The sequence below is a fragment of the Hoplias malabaricus genome, chromosome 17, assembly GCF_029633855.1.
Source record: "Hoplias malabaricus isolate fHopMal1 chromosome 17, fHopMal1.hap1, whole genome shotgun sequence".
Lineage (NCBI taxonomy): Eukaryota > Metazoa > Chordata > Actinopteri > Characiformes > Erythrinidae > Hoplias > Hoplias malabaricus.
In genome coordinates this window covers 22,592,838-22,614,554 of record NC_089816.1, presented here as the reverse complement: position 1 = coordinate 22,614,554, position 21,717 = coordinate 22,592,838, and the positions used below count along the sequence as shown (strand labels likewise).

The following is a 21,717-nucleotide window of genomic DNA, read 5'->3' as shown; positions in this document are numbered from 1 at the left end:
TGACCACTGAAAATCAAACTGATAGGCTAACAAATGATGCAGAGCAACAGGTGGACTACAGTTGGTAACTGCACAGCTCCTGTGGACACTGGACATTGGATGGACATTGGAAACAAGCAGGTGACTTTAATTTTATGAATGTTTGGTGTAAAGAAGACACAAAAATAACAGCAACTGTGAATAAAAGGTATTTAAATAGTTTTATTTGGTAACATTATTAATACACAGTAAGTTTAAATAGAATCATTTATTGAACACGGGAATATCAAATACTGACATAGTGTAAAATAAATCATTCAGCGGCACCTAACACAGAGCTGTTTAACTCAGCCTTGGAGAGATTAGTGTATTTCCTTCTCTAACACACTGCATTTAACTCCCGAATGCGATGCTAATTAGCCACATTGAAACAGGTGTGCATCAGGAGGCAGAGTGCTGAACTCTAATTTTAGGACTGGAGCCTCACAGACCTGGGCAAACACTTCTTCAGACTCTTGCACATAAAAGATATACATTCAGTGTATCAGGTATATGCTGTTCTTCATTCAGACAACTTTGATCAGCTCCCAGAGATTATATTTGGTTTGAACCCATCATTACAGAATATGTTTTTGGCATTTAAACCATGTCATTGTTGGTTATATGCAGAAGGTTATGTATAAATGTTATGAGATGAGAGCATACATCAATAAAAGCTAATTTAATAAAAATGTCAACTTCACTTAAACTCCACTTTTACATTTTAATTACCAGGATATAAACATGTATCTACAGATATTGCCTAGTAAAAAAATGTGGTGTTGTCATGTTGCTCTTATGACATCAGAGCATCATATCATATGTCAGTGACAATTTAAAGTAATGTTAAGGTGACAATAAACAAGCTAACAGCTTATTTTTACAGTTGCTAATACACGTTTTTAACATGGTAATGACAATGTTACATAGCCAAACTACTCACAAGATCACAAAAATTGTGAACCCAAAAAAAAAAGCAGTCTGGGATTAAAAGTTCTCCATCAAACTACCGAAAAACTACAGATGTTTCTAGAAAAAGTATAGTGTCCTACTAAGACTTAGTCAAATATCTTAAAGCAGCAGTGTTAATATTTTCAGAGCAGTGAAGAAACCGTACCACCTCACCGTTGTCTAGAACATACAGCAGTGCAAAATAAACTACTTCATACAGCAACTGATTCCACTAAACATCAAACATATTTTAGAAAATAAAAGCTCTTACATTCTTGAAATGTCAGAACAGAATTCTGCACATTCAACATTTTTTTTAACTGTATAACTATATAGCTTTAAAAGTTTGGTCCCAAGTGATGTGTTTTTCTGTTCTTCTAAGTGAAAATGTTCATATTTTCATGGGTTTGGCACTTTTGAAATCGCTAATACATGTTGATACGTATTGCGTATACATACTTGCACTGAAAAGAGAAATGTTACATTTTGTCACCCACTGAGGATCCACCAAATATATTTACGTATTTCTTACTAAGACATTTAACAGTGCATCTAACTGCATTCAGTTTCTAAATGATATTATAAACCATACACATTCCCAAGGAATGAACCCTACAGCGACCGCTGTGGTCATATATGTGTTAGCAGGTGTCATACAGGCATAGTCTGCAAAGTACGCCTTGCTGTTTTCTGGTCAATGTCATTGTCTGGTGTGACAAGATAGATGTCCATTCCATACTCCACCACCACTGAGAATAGTACCAAAAGAGACATGTGCAAAATCCAGCCGATGTAAAGTCCTTCTTAGTTTGAGCCCTCTTTCAGATTTATGCTTTATGAGGTAAAAAGACATAAAGGCCATAAATCGCTCCACTACACCAAGCTAACAGTGAGAAGGTCAGAGATGGATGGATGGTTGAGGTCCAAATTTACTTCCAGCTTCAGAATATGAGAAGGTTTCATGCTCGTTGCCTGGCAACACTTTTCTGAAGGCTACCTATATATGACTATCTTGACCACTGACATATATTATTAGTGTTTATGCAGGTTTAAGTTTGTCATACAGGCTGTTTTTATCTATTTTGTTCTCACTCACAATCAAGACTTGACACATAAGGCTATAGAACAGAGTCATGACTGTTAGATACAAAGGCTAATGCAGATGTCAAGTAAACTAGTGTATGCTGCCTTTCAGTAAAGGTTTGCCAGCTTTAAATATGTCACTGAAGAAGCACCCCTGGTTACTTATAGGAACGTTAATGGATAGCTCTTAAAAGAAGACTCTTGTAATACATTGTCTTCCACGGAAAGTCTATGACTTGCTGTAAAAAATGATGTTAGGTACTGCCTTAAAAATAAATGATTCTATGAATCTGTGAAATATATTGAGCACTGGCATTCCAAAAACACAGAAGTCTGCTCTGGGGTTGTATTATTAATTCATTCTTTCATCCATTCATTCATTTTCTATAACCGCCTCATCCTTTCAGAGCCTAACCTTATTCGCTGGTTGCAGGAGCACATCCTGGACATGGTGCCACATCTGGGGACAGTAAATTGCTTACTGATCTACTAACATGCGTTTGTGGACTTTGTGAGCAAACAAAAGCACCTGGAGTAAACCCACACCGTCACAGAGAAAACAGTGGTGTGACAGCGACTGTGAACCTGTTAGCAGAAGTGAATTTAATTTAAAGCAGCAGGGTTAGTAACACGCTGTCTGTGCATTGTTCCAAAGAAATTTATTTACAAGAGCACATTGTCAGTTTCTGCTTCAACGGAGCACATGCTGACTTTCATAAACTGGAGCTGGAACAGATGAAGCTGGCAACCACCCTCTTTTCCTCCTTTAACCGTTTCCGTGCCCATGTTGGCAGTGGGGTTCAGATCACTGGCACTCTGCTGGACATCTGTGACTGATCATTTTCTCCACAATTACGGCTCAATAAACAGTTCATCCACGCTAGGCTAACGTCGCATCCGCTAGCAGCAAGCTCTCAATTTGAGCCCGTGCCTGAGCCAGTCACCACACGTGTAATTAAAGTACTTTCTGAATGTCCTTCTGAAACACATTACAGAAATTTTGATTGCCTTTTCTTTATATGAAAAAGCTTTTTTGCAAGTTCAAAGAGGCTGGCTTTTAGGCCTAGTTATGTAGAACACTTTACGACAAATGGACCAATCATAATTCGGAGAGTTTACAGATGGTACAGAAGGGCAACACTCATAAGGCTATATGAACCTACACAGGCAATTATGAACGCTTACACTGACAAACATTAGTTGTTCTGATCATAATTCTTAGTTATTTTATGTTTACGTAAAATAGTCAGCTCCAATCCACTGGTGGCACTGTTTCTATAAATACATCCAAACTCTGTTATGTACTCAAACTACAGCTACAGATAAACAGAGCTGTTTTCTGTTTGTGACACGTTTTAGGGTTAGCATTAGGGCTAGGGCTATGTTTAGGTGTTAGCAATAGTGTTCAACAAATACAAAACTGTGCTGTTGCTAATTTTTAGAAGCTTCGACTTCAATGTTTAAAAGCTTATGTTTAATTTTAGGGTTAGGTCTAGGACTAGGGACAGGGTTAAGTTTAAGTTTAGGGTTAGGGTTAGTTTTGCGAATATTTCACACTGGGTTGCCAGAAATTCACCTGAAAATCCACAAACATGAATAGTATGCATTTAACGAGAGCCAATTAAATTCCGTGCACAATCCTGGAAATGTCTTTTAGTAAGATATGTACAGAATCACCTTGAGATCAACCTGAAAGTTTTGTAGGTGTCATGTACCCTTAAGAACGCTGCCTTTGAAGTAAAGTCTTCTGTGAAGACAGCATTTCTGAGATGTTTTCTTATGATTTGTAAACACTGAAAAATGTGATCATTTCATCACAGAATAAAGAGACTGGAATATAACTCAGTGCATAGCAGCTGTCCTTGGGCCACTACCGTGCCCATTCACCAGATCTGAATTACTGCCTTCTCAAGACAATATGCACCTAGAAAAGATGTGCTAGCGTTTTTGCTGGAACTAAACTGTGCAATACAACAGAGCTCCAGGAGCTCCGCTAATGTCCATGCTACACAGGGCCCATATCCCACAGCCAGTAGCAGAAAAATAGCCAGAACATAGCACGAGGCTCAGACAAAAGAAGGTGAATTCAAATTACAGCTCCTGTGTATGAGAGCATGTACATTTCTGAGAGGAATACGGAGAGTGGAAGTGTTTCCCTGCCTGGGTATTGAAAGGTCTCTCTCATTCTCTCTCATGGAGCGACCGAGCGAGAGCAGGTCACCCAGGGGATTGTTTTCTATAAAATATAAAAGAGGAATGAAAATGAGGGAGGGATGAAGGGAGCATGTGAGACAAAAGACTGAAATGGGATGAAAGAGGAAGCGAGGAATGAGAGGGCACCAGGAAGGGTCACTTCTCAGCAGGGACCACCTCCAGGATGATCTGTAGCGATCTGTTCATGGAGTCTGGAAAACAACAGCCAAACAAGCAGAAAATTAGATAGTTCCCTTCAGTATCCATAAGAGATCTAACACACACGGTGGTCTGCGTCAGTCTGACCATCTAGAAAAGCTGTGTCCATGTGATATTCAAGAGGACGACCACTGACCTGAGAGCCTCTGGAGCCACTTGGGCCTCTTATTGAAGACGATTAATATGTAGTAGGCAGGGATTCCTGTGAGAGAGATGGCAAAGCCGATGCCTGTGTTCACCGGGTCGGAGTACAGTGAGAGGAAGACCATGAAGAAGCTTGTGAAGGAGAAAACAGCGGGGATAAAGATCGGGACCTGATGAAGGGAGCAGGATGGAAAGATTACACTCAGGTAATTAAAGTCATAATGATAACGTTAATATTAACAGCAAAGTCAGTCCTGAATACATCCACCAATGAGTCAAACCATTAAAATCACCTCCTTGATTTGACCATCTTTGACCATACAGGAGCACTTCGTAGTTCTACAATCACAAGCTTTAGTTGTCTGTTGCTCTGCATATTTTGTGAGCCACCTTTCCCCCCGGCCTTCAGTGGCAATTGATGACCACCACAGAGCATGTATGATTTATCATTTAGATAATGGATCATTCCCAGCACTGCAGTGCAATCAAGTGTTTTTAGTGTTTGTGGTGTTGGTATGATGGATCAGACACAGCAGTGCTACTGGAATTCTAAACCCTCAGTATCCCAGCCGGACTGGTCGAAACTATCCAGGACTTGGGGCATCTTGTGCCCACTGTTATTTTCGATGAGCTACTGTCTTCAACTTTACATCTACAAGGTGGACAGATGAAGAAGAGGTAGGAGTGTCTAACAGAGGGGACAGAGAGTGGACACAGTGTTCAAGAACTCCAGCAGCACTGCTGTGTCTGATCCATTCGTACCAGCAAGCATTAAAGTAGAGTAAAGGTTTGCTACCTTAAAAGGGCGGGGCATATCAGGGCGTGTGTAGCGCATGTAGATGAGACCCACTACGGCTACACCAATGAAGAGCCAGCGGAGGAAGCTCATGAAGTTCAGCAGACTGTAGATGTCCCCCAGAAACAGGATAAGAATAGTGATAGGGTACTGCAGGAGGCACAATAAATCAGCACTCAGTACTTGGCAAGGTGCACCCATTGCATAATCAGTAATCATTTTTACCTGATAATTTGTGGTGCTTTGGAGATCATGTTGTGCATGTGTGTGTATGTCTGACTCACCAGAACCATTACAGCAGCTATTGGCGTGTGTCGGCGGACATGAATCATGGACAGAATCTCGGGAAGCTGGCCCTCTCGAGACGCAACGTAGAACATTCTGGAGAATGAGGAAGAGGTTTGCGTAAGAACAGAAGCAGACGGTGGCTGAAATAACAGAAAACACCAGCTTGTCTGTGTTGTAACAAACAGGTCTGTAACATTACACGAACATGTCGTAGGTACTTTACTGTAAGATGGTGCTAGTCATCATCCGTCTGAAATGACCACACATGGTGAGCAATTTGTGGAAACCAAACACAGCCAAAATATCCCAGTGGTCATTGTTGAGAACCTGGAGATGACCAACGGTAACTGAGCTCTATGCCAGCTACTAGAGCGCAGCTACTAGTACAAAGAGTCTGAATATCTTTATATATGCAATTCAAAAGTTTGGAATCACCCTTAAAATGTGGGGGTCTTACCTATGGTCTCTCTCACCTGGAGATATATGGATGTTAACTCACTTAGAGCTATTTTATGTGTCACCCAAACAAATTAACACTAACCCCAGCCCTATTTCAGAGTAAATGACCGCCCATCTGTCCGTCTGGATTACTGTCAAGCTCCTGCTCCATGCTTCAGACCAGCTGCCTATGCTCCAGCAATTCCCTTGGAGCTGCCCCTACACTGAAGCTTTCATGGACTATTATCACCAGTAGACTGACCAGAGGAAGATAGGTCCCAACTTGTGAACTTGAGAACCGTTTGTTTCTCTTTTGTCTTTCCAATGTCACCCATGGCCTCGCTCACCAGGGGGATTTGTACATACTTTACATTTTTACATTTCATGTCAAAACTTTGTCTTTACTGGAATTCTCTGAAGCTGCTTTGTGACAACAGTTGTAAAAAGCGCTATATAAATAAATGCGATTGATTATGTGTTCAGTAAACACTTCCAATAAAACTAACCTATATCTGAATATATATATAGCCATTAAAAAGCAGCCCCTATATTTGTAGCTTATGTTAGTAATAATATAGATATCACCACTTTGAACAACAGCAATAAATGATAATTAATGCATTGTAAGTATGCCGTAGATGGTTGCTCACCTGGAGATGGCAAATAGACATCCATTCATAGAACCAAAGCAAGAAAGAGCTACGAAAATGGGAACTGCCATGGAGAAGTTCCCCATCAGCCTCTCTGCAAAAGTCTGGGAGAGAGAGAGAAGAGAGAGAGAGAGAGAGAGAGAGAGAGAGAGAGAGAGAGAGAGAGAGAGAGGTGAAAACATGCTTTGTTTAAACAAATAAGGACACAACATTGATTTTCCACGTTTTCCATTCTGAGTGCTGTTTGTGTTTATGAATAATAGGTGTGGTAAAAAGGCTTCATCTTTCCCCATACGAGTGAATGTGTGGAGTGACAGGCGGAGAGCAACAGGCCATAAATGAGTGCATTACGCAGGTCTAATGGGATGGGAAAGCTTTTAGAGCATCTCCGAGCATAGTGGGGGATCCATGCTAACACACACACACTTTCGCTCTCTCTCGCTCTCTCTCTCTCACATACACATACACACACACACACACACACACACACACACACACACTGCTGTCAGCCTGAGTGAGAGATATATGATTACTGCAGCAAAGAAACAGACAGACATTAAGAGTAAACGCCTCTATGAAATTACATTTACTTTTCCTGAGGAACAAGGTGTGGGCTATTACAGTCATTAATGGTGGAGTAGAGTGTGATTTTAAAGTGCTGGAGACTTTTATTATAGCTGCCGTCTGCTTCTCATCTCTTTCTCTCTCTCTCTCTCTCTCTCTCTCTCATACACACACACACACACACACACACACACACACACACACACACACACACCTGGGGTAGCATAATGGTGCTGGAGATGCACTGGCAGCTGTCTGATTACAGTGATCAGACTTTGTTCAGGTGAAACCAACTAATGTGTTTACCGCGTAAAACCCGCGCAACCCCCACCGGCAAGAAAACAAGCCAACACAAGCAACAAATAGATGCCATTCCAGATTATGTCCCTGACATTTTTCGATGGTAACAAGGTCCAGGAGTTACTAATCCCTTCAGGTTGCTATTTTCAGCCCACTCACCACGGCAACAGCATGCGAGGCCAGCAGGTCAGCTGCTGACATCACCGCGTAGTACGCCACGTTGGTCAGAGTGTAGCACACGGTTACAATCGCCATGGAGATGCAGATAGCCAATGGCACGTTCCTGGAAGGACATAGTAAGTCATTATAACAACACTGTTTTCCTTTATTAGTTCCTCATAACAGTGATAATCAGTGAGAGTACACAGCTAATTCAACACCATTAGTGTAAACACTAATAGCGTTGATTTAACACTGGTGAATTTGTTGGGTATTTATGGTTTAGTAGACTATGTTTGACAAGCCAACTCCTCTAACCTTTAGGCCATGGCTGCCACTAATTATTAATAACTCAAAGTTTAGAGCGGTCTGGGGCGTAACCTATAGTACTGAACTGTAGAGTGCACTGACCTCTCGGGGTTGTCCACTTCTTCTGTCACGAAATTCAAGTAAAACCTGTGGACATAGTGAATGCAAGAGTTCATAAGCAATGAGCGGACTGTGATTTTGTCTGACCTGACCAGCATGGGGGTCATCCCAGTGCTTTGAGGTGAATATAATCTTACAGAAGTCAGAATCTCACTGTGTTCATTTTCTGATTTTGTACTTTTTCAGAAAAACAGTGACTGTTTGTGCAAATGGTCAAGCGAGTACATTTAACACCCCCTCGCTCTACTCAGCTAAGATGATGTTGGTTATCTTACGCCCCCTTTGAGACACTGGTCAGATCTACACATCTAGTCTGGCTTAAAGGTCCAGTAGAATGGGTCTGGACTCACCAGCCAGCATAAGCATACATCCCCGAATAGAAGGCCAGGGGCAGGTTGGTCAGCTGGACAGTGTCCACTTGAAATGCATTCTGGAAGTTTTTGGTCTCTCCTACAAAATCAGAGAGCAAACATATGACAACAGCACTTTCCATCAGTCGAGATCAAGAAGCTGAGATGAATGACTTGTCAAGTCTCAATGACATCATGCCCCATCCCTGTTTTGATTGGCTGTCAGTTCTGGGATAAAGTACAAAGCCTGTCACTCATGAAAGGAAAAAGCATGGTGAAATTACTGAAGTCTTTCGTCTGGCTTATGTAAGAAGAGTTTCCCTTTTGTGGTTTGACAGCTAAATTAGCATTTAGGTAAGTTATCAGGATCAGTGTTTGGCTATCTTTGTTTTCTTCCCTGTCATGGCTCTGGACTTCCCCTGGTCCTTTTAGGGTGTTTCCCCTCTGTGTTTTTAGGTTTTCCTTCCTCTAAATCAATTGAAAAGTTGAAGTTAGCCTTTCTTTTTATTATTTGGTTTGCTAAACTTACAGCACTGGACAATAGCAGTGTTTACCTTTAAACAACTGGTACAGCCCTGGGACGATGATGATTCCGATGGCCAGTAGTTTGCTGAAGGTGAGGAAGATCTGCAGCCTGGCCGTCCAGCTCACACTCATACTGTTAATGTACATTACTGTAGCTGCAGAGAAAGAGCATCCAAACAACATCAGGATTGATATTACATTGCAGGTTAAGTAGAACCAATACCAGAAGGAGCCTCCTTAAACAAATATGATGGGTTTTATCACTGGGCTAATAATGTAAACATTAATGAAAGGTACTCTTACTGATTCCGATGGCTGTGGTCAGTTTAATGGCCAATTCAGGAACTCCACAGGGCATGAAGATTGGCTCCAAAATGTAACGAGCAAACGCCAGAGAAATCACTGCCACTCCTGCAGGCCTGAGAAATGACAATTAAAAAGGCATCAATAATTAATATACTGGATATTGGAGTTGTATTTTTAGCAATAACTTATTATTTAATTTAGGAATTACAAGTAGTTATGTTCTGATGGTTTTTGTGTCTTAGATATTTACAGAAAACTACATTTGTTTTTAGAACATACAGAGGATATTTGACAAAATAGTATCTGTCACAGAAACAGGACCTAAGCCCACCATGAAGGTCAATAAAATATTCTTTAAATCTTTTGTCCTATTGGACCGTCTTATTCTGTGGCATAATTTTCCAGAATTCCTGCCTTGTGTAAAAGCCAAAAGGACATGAGATAAATATGTGGATTCCCCACTTCAACTGGGATAGGTTTCTGTCTGTTGATTTTGGCGCCCTCTAGCATGGGGCAGTAATGTGCAAAAGACAAAGCACCTTTCATTCAATTTCCTATAAAAACAACCATTAAATAGAAGTTATTCCGTTTAAAAACAAAGATTTTGAAAAAATAAGGAAATAAAGAAAATATAATTATAATGAACTTTAAGATGAATTGATATTACATATATTTTAAAATATAAAAATGTCCACCATTTGCCTGAAAGCATATAAATATTATACAAATATTTTAATACACATTTTAATACACATACAAAAAGTATTCACATTCTTCCCTAATGCAAGGCAATGAAATACATGAAAAGTGGTCTCTGACATTTGAACAGCACCTGCTTGTCCAGGCAGGTCTGAGCCTGCTACTGGAAGCCCTTCAGTGGGTTGTATGGCTTTAAAACAGGTAAGTCTAACTATAAATATACAGAACAAATTGGTGAAGGAGGATGCACACATGCTATACGACGCTGAATTATTTCTTAAAATGACTTAAAGTATGATGGCACAGTCTTTAGCGCTACATATTTTCTCAGGCCTATAGCTTTCTGCAAAACCTGCTAAAAATATCAGAAAAAAGATCTTAGCTTCGTATCCAAATCACACTTACACCTACAGTCACTCAATCTACATTCCTCTGTTTACAAGAGTTAATGAGCACGGAATGCAAAATATATGCGGTGGGAGATGTTCCGAGTAAGAAAGGTGTGAAGTCGTCTTTTTAGCTGTGTGCTGCGTTTACAGCAAGGCTCCTTTTTGTAATTACAGGTTCAGAACTGATCTATCTACTTTGATAATCCACATTTGTGTGCGTACATGAGCACTATCTGTGCTTAGTGAACACACCCATGTCCTGAATCGACCTAGATGCACACACTCACACACACACTCCCACATGCACACACACACATATAAACACACAAAAAAATAATATAAAAATTCCTATCAGTAACATCGTGTTCATGCTCTAGATGCGTCATAAACCGAAGGCAACCTTGCAGCACCTACACAAACACTCTCAAATGTACAAGCTCAGCAAGACTGTCAACTGATCCTGTTGAGGTTAAAAGTTGTTTGCGAAAGACCTATGGAACTGTTGAAATCAGAGCTCCATCCAACACTTTGGACAAGATGGAATAGAGTCACTGACCCAGAACTAGTCATCCAACATCAGTAACAAGCCTCACTCATGATAAAGCAGCTGGGTGCAATCCAATCCTCACAACAGTGATTTAACATCCCTTGAAAATTCTGTTAAAAGTGGCAAATTCATACTTGAGTTCATATGATGAGATGTGATCAATACGTTTTCATAATATATGTTTCTACAGACCACCTGCAGTAAAAATATCAGGCGTATAGCCTTATTAACATGTCTGGGCAATGTTCGGTTCACTAGGCTGTGCATCACTTGTGAAGACAGTCTCAAAGACATGGATTGAGATAGCCAAGGTTTCTTATGTCATAAACCTAAGGAACAAATCCTGTCAACTTACAGGACAGGGTTCACGAGCTGCAGGTGAGCAACAGAGTGGTGGTTGGAGATAGAGGCAGGGACTAATTGCATGTAATGAACAAATACGAAGGTGTAGAACGTATTAAAGGATATTATTTCTTACAAATGTCTTCTGAACCAAGGTGAGGTTTTGGGGATTGCACATTAAAAGAAAATATATTCTTACTGCAAAAAAAACCCAAAAAAAAAAAAACAAAGGTTTACACAACGTTTTCTTCGATGCCAGTACTGTATGTAAGCTTCACTTTTCTATATTAAGTACCTATGTGAGGAGACGTAGCTGTGTAAAAGTATGTCATTCCACTCTGTTCACAACTTCTTCTCCTTAGCGGGAAACACACACAGCATGGTGATGTGTGAAATGCATTAATTATCCCTCATTCTCCATACCATCCGCATGAGAAACGTTTGAGAAGAGTATGAGTGTGTGACACCACCCATAAGCCACAGGAAGCAGGAGGAAGCTCTGAGATGTGGTCATACACCCGTAAGGAAGAGGTGACCCTGCCTTTATTAAATGTCTGATAAGTGCCATTAAGACTGTGAACACAGTCACAGCAATGCTAATTGTAAAAAGCTAATTATAGGACATTTTATCACAGGCATTATGGAATATTTTCTGGTATAAAAGGAAGTTGCTGTTTTGTTTACATGCTACATATACTCCTATGTTACAGTTTTTAATAGTTTTTCAGATGTATCTTGCTCATATGGGAATAAACAGGGTAGAAAAAGGGTGGTTCCCCTTTGTCCTCTTCCTGCTTCTCTCTGCATGCCTCTTCTGATGTGGTTTATACTTTATAATCTGTCTAATGAAGATATTCAGAGGTCTCGGGCTCCATTACACTGCATGTGTTTGCTTTTTCATACTGGATTAAACTCCCACAGGCTTTAGTAATTAGCCGTTGTGTTAGAACACAGAGAAGCCTCGGAGGGTCATCAGCCTCCAGCGCTGAGCCTGAATCCCTCCACAAACCCACCACAGTGTCCACAGGTTATTTCAGCTTATCAACTACCACAGCAGACGACTCGCTAATTACATTCACGGCTTCCTTTCCGAGGACAGTTCATTAGCAGAATCACAGGAGGTTGGGTCTAGAATGGAACACACTCTGTAGAATAACACACTCTATTTAACAGCAATCAGTTTCTACTGCAAATAAATCTTCCACTGCAAATAAATCATTGTGAAATCAAAATAAATTACTGCTGACTAGTTGCAGTAGATTCATAATAATTAAGGTGCTATTCTAACTCTACGTTGCAGATAAGAGCTTCCTAATGTGATTTCACTGATTTCAGGACCAGCGCTACACTACTAAACTACTGATTCACTCACTCCACCTCCTATACACCAGCAGAGACATGGAACTCAACGTCAATCTACATACTGTAGCTATAGCTCCACCCACTACTGATTTGCACACAGTTGTGTGGTAGTGTTGTCGAATGGGAATGCGGCTCTTATCTTTTCTCACTCTCCTTTGGTAGGGAATGCAGGGAATTCTGGACCAGATTCCTTTTACAGGAATCTACTGTAATTTGTACAGCCTACAGTTATAATTGAATACCAGCTCCCAAAATTCACAACAAAATATAACACCACACTGGGAGCTGAGAAAACAATGAACTGATTTGAAATTCATGATTATTTTTTCATATTATTTGTTTTATCTTAAGCTGTAATACTATACTCAACACATTCTGAGGTTTCATATTCGTCTCAAAGCGACTTACAAAAGAAGATCTAACATTCGAACTACAGCACAATTTATACAGAATACCTTACATTGAGTGCAATATGCCAGGAAGTAATAAGTGCATTAAAGAAAGACATTCAGACATTCGGTGCAAGAGATACTCTCGGAAGAGTTGGGTTTTCAAGGATTTCTTGAATGCGGAGAGGGTTCCTGTTCCTGTTCTGCTCTGATAGTGCTTGGAAGCTTGTTCCACCAGCGTGGTACCAGAGATGAGAATAGCCTCAACTGACCTGTACGGGGGGTTGGTCGTGTTAGTTGGCACTCCTTTGAGGAACGGAGAGGGCGGGTGCTAACGTATGGTTTTAAGGGTCTATTGAGGTAGATTTGAGCAGAACCAGTGAATACTCTGAAGGCCATCATTAGTGATTTAATTGTGTGTAGATCATTGTGTGTAGAAGACGGTGTAGCTATTAAATGGTAACTAAGTGTCAATCCTGAAGTGAAGTCTGAAGTATGGAGTTCAGGAAGTAATGCACTGAGTTGTCTAAACCTGCCTCTGTAATATGTGGGATTATTGTTTTTTTTTCTGTTCAAGGTTTTGTTTCGTCTGATATAAGCCTGCTTTCTCACTTATTAAAATGGCACAGAAGGTAAACTCAGGAAACTGTTGTTGTTGGACATGGTCAGAGCCAGTTCCTGATCCTATGCGTGAGAGGTTCATGCAGTGAAATCTGCAGAAAATCCTATTCGCCGTTTGGGACGGAGCTGAATTTACTGTATTTGCTCCAGTGCTCCTAACATAAGCCTCTTCATTTCAGCAGCTCATCCACACGGTCGCCACAGACTGCCAGAGATCCGTGTGTGTGTGTGTGTGTGTGCATGTATGTTCACTCTAGCTCTGTGTAGTCTTGGATGGATGAGTGGACAGTGAAGTTTTACTGACCTGATGGCAATGATGTCAGCCCACAGCTGCACAAAAGCCACCTGGGGTCCAAATGCCTCCAAAATGTATGTGTAGTGACCACCAGACTTCTTAATGGAGGTGCCTAGCTCAGCATAGGACAGAGCCCCTGAGAGAGAGAGAGAGAGAGAGAGAGAGAGAGAGAGAGAGAGAGAGAGAGTTTTTAAAAAGCTGAAAATTGTCAAGATAAAGTGATATTACCACTCTCATGTCAGAAATTGACTATGTCCTTTGTGTTTCGTTAGTATTTCCATGAGATCAGTAGAAATGCTTTCCTATAAATAAAGAGAACTTTTAATTGGTTCCTGAACTTGAAGCGTGGTTCTAGGAAATAATTTCCAGATGGAACAGAAAATCCTATTGAATAAAGAAAGGTTTTACTGAATTTAAAATGTTCATCAAACTCATTTTTAAAGGAACCATCTTTATGTAACACACAGTGCCAGTGATTTGGCAGGATTGTCATGTATTTAGGTTTCATGTTTATTGGGAAATTACTACAATATTGAGCTGTAGATAAGTATCTAGCACCATATTAATAATGCTACTACTACTACTACTACTACTAATAATAATAATCAAAGTTTAAAACACAAAGTCAGTTGCTTTGGCTTAGAGGGATAAAATAGCTTATGCCGTATATTTACAGTAAGGCAATATTATTACTGTGCATTGCATTCACAATATTGCTGCAGTACATAGTTTAATAAGCAGTGGGTGGGTGAGTGGAAAGCAGACTCTTGACAGTATTTTGGGTGAAAACTGTCCCTCAGGCTGTTTACGCCTGTCTTACAGTAGATAATACAGGCAGCCTGATGTGTATCTATCTATTACCATCTGCAGAACAGTCTCAATACCGTAGAACTTAGTGAGATCTCAGCAAGGTTAATGACATCTTTAGAGCAGTTCATTAAGGTGGAGCTGCCAATACACACACACACAGAGCTGATGGAGCTCCAAGAATGTGGCCAGCTCCCTCTTGATGAACAATGCACATTTCATCCACAAAAACAAGGGGTGGTCTGTTCCAAACAAAGAGTCAGCAAATATCCTAAAAAGCTAGAACGTGAGACAGGGAGGGATTAGACACAGAGAGTCAGTCTCCAGTGTTTGATGTAGAATGGGAACTGAAGGAAGGTAATGTCCACCTGGTTCCTGCTCAGCAGAAACTGGCCCTCAGGGCTGGACATGCGTCCGTTCTGAAGACTGTTCTCACAGCAAACCAAACTTTCCTCACTGGTTGTGTTTATTCAGAAGATGAATCGTTTAAGGCGGAACGGAGTGCTTGAGTAAGAAGCTGACTATACCTTGTTTGTGGTTAAAGATGAACTCAGAAATGTAGCTGTAACAGCAAAATTAAGTCAGTATTATTATATTACTTTTTGGAGTTATGGAGCAATAGAACAACTTCATCATCTCCTTTTTCTGCTTATCTATGTTTGGTGGTTTCTCCACCGTCCAGATGCCTCCAGGTGCCGTTTCTCAGCCTTGGCACAGCCAGCGACCCAGTGAGCGAACTCCTGTTGGTTGTGTTTTTCCCATTTACAGAGCCAGTGCTGTGTACCGACACCAGACTTTTATCCAGCGTGCACACAGACAAACAGCTAGCAAATAGTTGTGGAAACATTATCTGAATTTGTGCCTGATTTAAATTGTTAAAGCTTATGTTATTTCTCACTTTGACTGGTGTTTAATGTATGTTGTACAGATGATTTAATAAATAATATTAATTGTGAATAACTTGTTAATGGTTTGACCCTGAAAGATCAACAAGTTACAGGAATGAGGATTCCTGGACAGGTCAGTGCAAGTTTAACAAGTTGTAGGGTCAGTAGGTTTTAGAGCAGATTGGAGGGGCTTACATCAGCAGCAATAAAGGCCACGTAAATGCATGTGTGTGTGTGAAGTGCACTGCTGTTTCTGAAGAATAGTGGTAGCAGATGGGGCACAGAGTGTAAACCATGGCTTTAAATTCCTCCGTTCTTCAAAGCCTGCAGGCAGCGGCGCACAAAAGAGCGCTGACAAGTGTGAAATGATTTCTGACACACACATGAATACACACACGCTTAAACAATACTGCTCTGACACACAAATGAATTCACGGCCCATACGCACAGCCATCAACCCCGACAGCCTTGGTTCTGTTAAGAAAATAACTGCCAAGACAATACAAATCTCTTCACTTCTCTCTCACTATCGTGCACATACATGCACAAGCGCTCTCTCTCTTTCTGTCTCTCTCTCTCTCTCACACACACACACACATACATGGCCTTGGAGTACCTACAAATCAGCACTGACAGATTACAGTTAATTTAAGGCATTGATAACAATCCTTCCCCTGAATATTTCACCATTTTTATATATTAATAAACTAACAAAAATGATTATACATGCAAACGTGCTGACATCACCGGACAAGATATTATTATTATTATTATTATTATTATTATTATTATTATTATTATTTGTTGTTGTTTTTGGATATGTTTAAGGTGAAAATATAGTAATATATATTGCTTTTGGAACAAACTGAGAGAGGGATATTATAAATATAATATAAAATATTTTTTCAGTGCATCTGAGCCCAGAACTCAAAAACAATTAAATAAGCCTAACGTCAAGTGCAGAGACATAAAATGGCCCTGCCCCCTCGTCTGAGTCTCTCCAATCACAGCGCTGTACCCGTGTTCATGTGAGAGCACAAAGACAAGTTTAAACGGAGCAAAACAAACACAACAAGCACAGAGGGGAAAAAAAAAAAAAACATAAACAAAGAAGAAAAAGAAAATAAACATCTTCACCTCCTCACTCCTCACTGCTGTGTGCTCAGATCAGGGGAAATAACGAGTGGCTCAATATTATTCAAAGTGTCAGGGGTTGAAATCAGCTGTTTTCAACAGGTCTGTTTAGACAGGGGGCGGCACGGTGGCGCAGCAAGTAGTGTCGCAGTTACACACCTCTAGGGACCTGGAGGTTGTGGAATTGAGTCCCGCTCCGAGTGATTGTCTGTGAGGAGTGTGGTGTGTTCTCCCTGTGTCTGCGTGGGTTTCCTCCGGGTGACTTTCTGTAAGGAGTGTGGTGTGTTCTCTCTGTGTCTGCGTGGGTTTCCTCCGGGTGACTGTCTGTGAGGAGTGTGGTGTGTTCTCCCTGTGTCTGCGTGGGTTTCCTCCGGGTGACTGTCTGTGAGGAGTATGGTGTGTTCTCTCTGTGTCTGCGTGGGTTTCCTCTGGGTGACTGTCTGTGAGGAGTGTGGTGTGTTCTTCCTGTGTCTGCGTGGGTTTCCTCCGGGTGACTGTCTGTGAGGAGTGTGGTGTGTTCTCTCTGTGTCTGCGTGGGTTTCCTCCGGGTGACTGTCTGTGAGGAGTTTGGTGTGTTCTCCCTGTGTCTGCGTGGGTTTCCTCCGGGTGCTCGAGTTTCCTTCCATGGTCCAAAAACACACTTTGGTAGGTGGATCGGCGACTCAAAAGTGTCCATATGTGTGAGTGAATGTGTGAGTGTGTGTTGCCCTGTGACATACCTCCAGGGTGTGTACCTGCCTTGCATCCAGTGACACCCAGGTAGGCTCCAGACCCACTGCAACCCTGACAATGAGTGAATGAATGAATGAATATTTAGACAGGTGGAGAACTCTACTGTGGGGTTCGATCTTTGTGGGATTTTGGCCAAAACATGTTACAGAACTCTCTGTAAGGGATTAAAACAGGTGTTATTACATTTAGCACATATTTCACCTTTGTTTAATTTATTTTAGAATAAAATAAATGAAGTAAATGAACAGCAATTGTGCACCACATTCTGCAGAGATGTGTTTTTTTTTTCTTGTTTTTTTCACATAAAATTTGCAAGACCTGTACTCACTCAAAGTTTTGCACTTATGTATTACACCGGTATTTGTCATATACATTTATGGCATTACCTGTGGAAAAATAATTGCTCAAACCAAGCTTGTGCAAGTTCTCTGATTAGGATCAGTCAGGTTCAAATCCAGTCACACACAGTATATGACCTACTTCCTTAAGTCAGTGACTGTTTTGGGAAGATGCCAAAACATGAGTAAAGTGACAGCACAGCAAATGAATAGAGAAATAAAGGTGACCACCACCTGCCATTATGATGAAAGCAAACAGCAGCACCAGCTATTAGGGCAAGACAAAAGAATGACAATTGGATGTTTTACACTTGTTATTACCAGGCTTCTCATTTCTTTCGATGGCTAGCATAGTGTACAAAGACAGCCTTTAAATTTAAAATACACCCTGTCTCATGTAAAAGATACTGAGACAGGCCAGCAAAATTGGTTATAGTGGCCTACGCACCTTCAGCTGTCTCACTTATCATTTCCCTGTCATAGACACAGGTGTCTACAGAAACCATGATCTGTTATTCTGCTGTTTTTACCTGCAATGTACTTTCTATTTTTAAAGATAACAGCATGTCAGAATGTCCTGAAATCTGAGATTACTTAACAACTTTCTTAGAGCATAAAGTAGAGAATTCAGTGGAGGTCACTGTGTTCCAGGCTTTAAGGCTGGTCATGTCTAAAGAACCTTGGGTAAACAATGAAAATTACAGGACTAGAAGAAGAGAGAAGCAGAAAAAAAGCTCTTTAAAAAGCACCTGCTTCTTCCACTGTGTAGCGCATTGCCGCTAAGCTAATGAATGTGTGGTACATGTGTTACGGAAGCGACAGTTCTACTGACACACACACACACACACACACACACACACACACACACAGGAAGCATGTGGCCAGGAGCTATCTTCTGAACAGAACGTAACTTCAGCCCCACTCCTGCCCTGCCTTCTGATGCTCATTCATAAAAGATGACACTAGCTTCAGTAACACGCTAATCTTAAGAGACGCTGTGTTTGTCCTTATGTCATGACTGGCATGCCCATTGTTCAAGTTTCTGCGTGTTGGCTAATGACACAGCAGTTATGAGTCAGCGAAAAGAGAGGTGTGTGTGTTTGTGTGTGTGTGTACATACATGTGTGGCTAGCGTTATGTGTAGGTATGTATATATGTGTACAGCTTTAGAAATTAATCATGTTCCAGCCTGATGATTTCTGTGGGCAATAAAATATGTGGCCCATTTTTAAGAAGAGATAATATTAAAGAAGAGCTTATATTCTCTCTATGGTAATAGGTCAAATTACCATACCAAATAGGTCAAAGGTCTAACAAGTTAAATTAACCTCTGGGAAAATGGGAAATCTAAGAAAAAAAATATTTCCAGTTAGTGGGACAATCTTTCAGTGAGTAATACTATATTAGCTTACTGCTAGCCTGAGTGGTAGCATGACTAGTGCATTACAGGTAATTGTTAGAAATGGCAAGCACTGGCAAACTACGTACGCTAAGGCTCTTTACTGAAAGACTTACTGAAAAACATTGTGACAGTGGAAATATATGTTAAATTGCCCATTACAAAATCAAAATATCTCTTTATTCTAGAGTGGTCAAAAGTATATCTTTGCACTTAGTGCTAACATGGTACTAGTATTTAGTGCTAACATGGTACTAGTACTTAGTGCTAACATGGTACTAGTACTTAGTGCTAACATGGTACTGATACTTAGTGCTAACTTGGTACTAGTACTTAGTGCTAACATGTTACTAGTATTTAGTGCTAACGGTACTGGTACTTAGTGCTAACATGGTATTCATACTTTGTGCTAACATAGTAATAGTACTTAGTGCTAACATGTTACTAGTATTTAGTGCTAACATGGTACTAGTACTCAGTGCTAACATGGTACTAGTACTTAGTGCTAACATGGTACTAGTACTTAGTGCTGACATGGTACTAGTACTCTGTGCTAACATAGTACTAGTACTTAGTGCTAACATGTTACTAGTATTTAGTGCTAACGGTACTGGTACTTAGTGCTAACATGGTACTCATACTTTGTGCTAACATAGTAATAGTACTTAGTGCTAACATGTTACTAGTATTTAGTGCTAACGTGGTACTAGTACTTAGTGCTAACATGGTACTCATACTTCGTGCTAACATAGTAATAGTACTTAGTGCTAACATGTTACTAGTATTTAGTGCTAACATGGTACTAGTACTCAGTGCTAACATGGTACTAGTACTTAGTGCTAACATGGTACTATTGCTTAGTGCTAACATGGTACTAGGGGTGGGAGTAGAAGTTAGCATCCTCTCTGATCTTTTACATTTACGGCCCAAGCTGAAGGCCTAACTGTACCAGCTACTGTTGGCATATAGTTGTATGTATTTAAGAATATATGTTATGTTCTACTTACCAAATAAAGAGAGGACCCCACAGGCCACCCACACCACCAAGGACATTCCCACACTTCCGGAATTCTTCAGGATGCCCTTGGGAGAGATGAAGATTCCTGCTCCGATGATGGTGCCAATGATGATGGAGATTCCTCTCAGCAGAGTGACCTTTTTCTTTAGTGCCACTTTACCTGGGGGGTTACATCCAGCCTGGATGCCCTCTTCTGTTTTGCTATGTCCATTTTGAGTCAACAGTGTCCTTCTGGTCATTATGAGCACCCGCAAACGCACACGTATACCCACACACACACTCACACACACACACTCACACACACACAGACACACACACACAGACAAACACACTGGCACTCAGGGCAAGCCAAGCTGGTGTTTTACAGCCGGCACTGTCGACACTGTAACAAAGCCGAGTGTCACTGGGTGTCTTTATCTCAGCAGGGGAAAGACCTGACAGGAACAAGGTGTTCCCATAGCACCAAACACACATTCTGATTGGCTGAGGGCAGCCCAAACTAATTCACTACTGAATAGTCAACAAGCCTCTCTCTCTCTCTCTCTCTCTCTCTCTCTCTCTCTCTCTCTCTCTCTCTCTCTCTCTCTCTCTCTCTCTCTCTCTCTTTCTCTCTCTCTCCTCTTTTTACTGTCTGGTTCCTCCCCTGCACACTTTGTGTGTGGTGTGGGAGGGAAATGGCTGATTGTGGCATGTTCTAGTGTTTGGCTGTGAGTCACGATGCAACAGCAGAGTTTCCCTCTGACACCTGTTCACCGCGCGACTTTACACAAGGCTCCTCTCTTCATTCACTCCTCTCTGCTCAGCACAGCGGCTTTGAAAAACACAGCTTCCGTCCTTCCTTCCTCTCTTTGTACAGCTCTCTGATGATGTCTTGGTCTTGCTCTATTTCTTTTTCATTTTCACCCTCGCACACTTTTTATCACTAGTGGCCTCTCTCTCTCTCTCTCTCTCTCTCTCTCTCTCTCTCTCTCTCTCTCTCTCTCTCTCTCTCTCTCCCTGCTTCTCGTCTTTCAAACATGTTTCTTTCGCTCTTTAAAATGGGTTAATATTCAGCCTCTCTTTCACAAGTTTTGTCTTTCAAACTCTGTATCTCTTACTTTACTTCATTTCTTTTGTCTTTTGCTGTCTCATTATAATCTGCCCCTTTTGCAATTCATTAGCTTTCACTGTGTATTTGCTCTGTCTTTAACCTTTGCCTTTCATTATCTATCTTTCTTCTCACTTTCAGAATCTCTCTCTCTCTCTCTCTCTCTCTCATCTCCATGTTACATGTGCCCTGATTACTAAGTTGCTGAACACCAGCCTGAGGGTGAATTCTTTTGTTTCTCGCAAAACTACAAAGGGC

General features: G+C 40.9%; 1 protein-coding gene across 1 annotated transcript; it reads right to left on the bottom strand.

The window, feature by feature from the left end:
* Positions 1-210: 210 nt before the first annotated feature.
* slc7a11 (solute carrier family 7 member 11) lies at positions 211-20,744 on the bottom strand. Its single transcript, XM_066649059.1, has 12 exons — positions 20,362-20,744; positions 14,067-14,193; positions 9,411-9,526; positions 9,137-9,262; positions 8,583-8,682; positions 8,215-8,259; positions 7,804-7,927; positions 6,781-6,884; positions 5,689-5,785; positions 5,405-5,554; positions 4,601-4,778; positions 211-4,457 (listed from the first exon to the last, which is right to left on the bottom strand). Exons 1-12 carry the CDS (start codon positions 20,609-20,611, stop codon positions 4,402-4,404), a joined length of 1,473 nt encoding a protein of 490 aa, XP_066505156.1. The 5' UTR covers positions 20,612-20,744; the 3' UTR covers positions 211-4,401.
* Between the last annotated feature and the right edge of the window lie 973 nt (positions 20,745-21,717).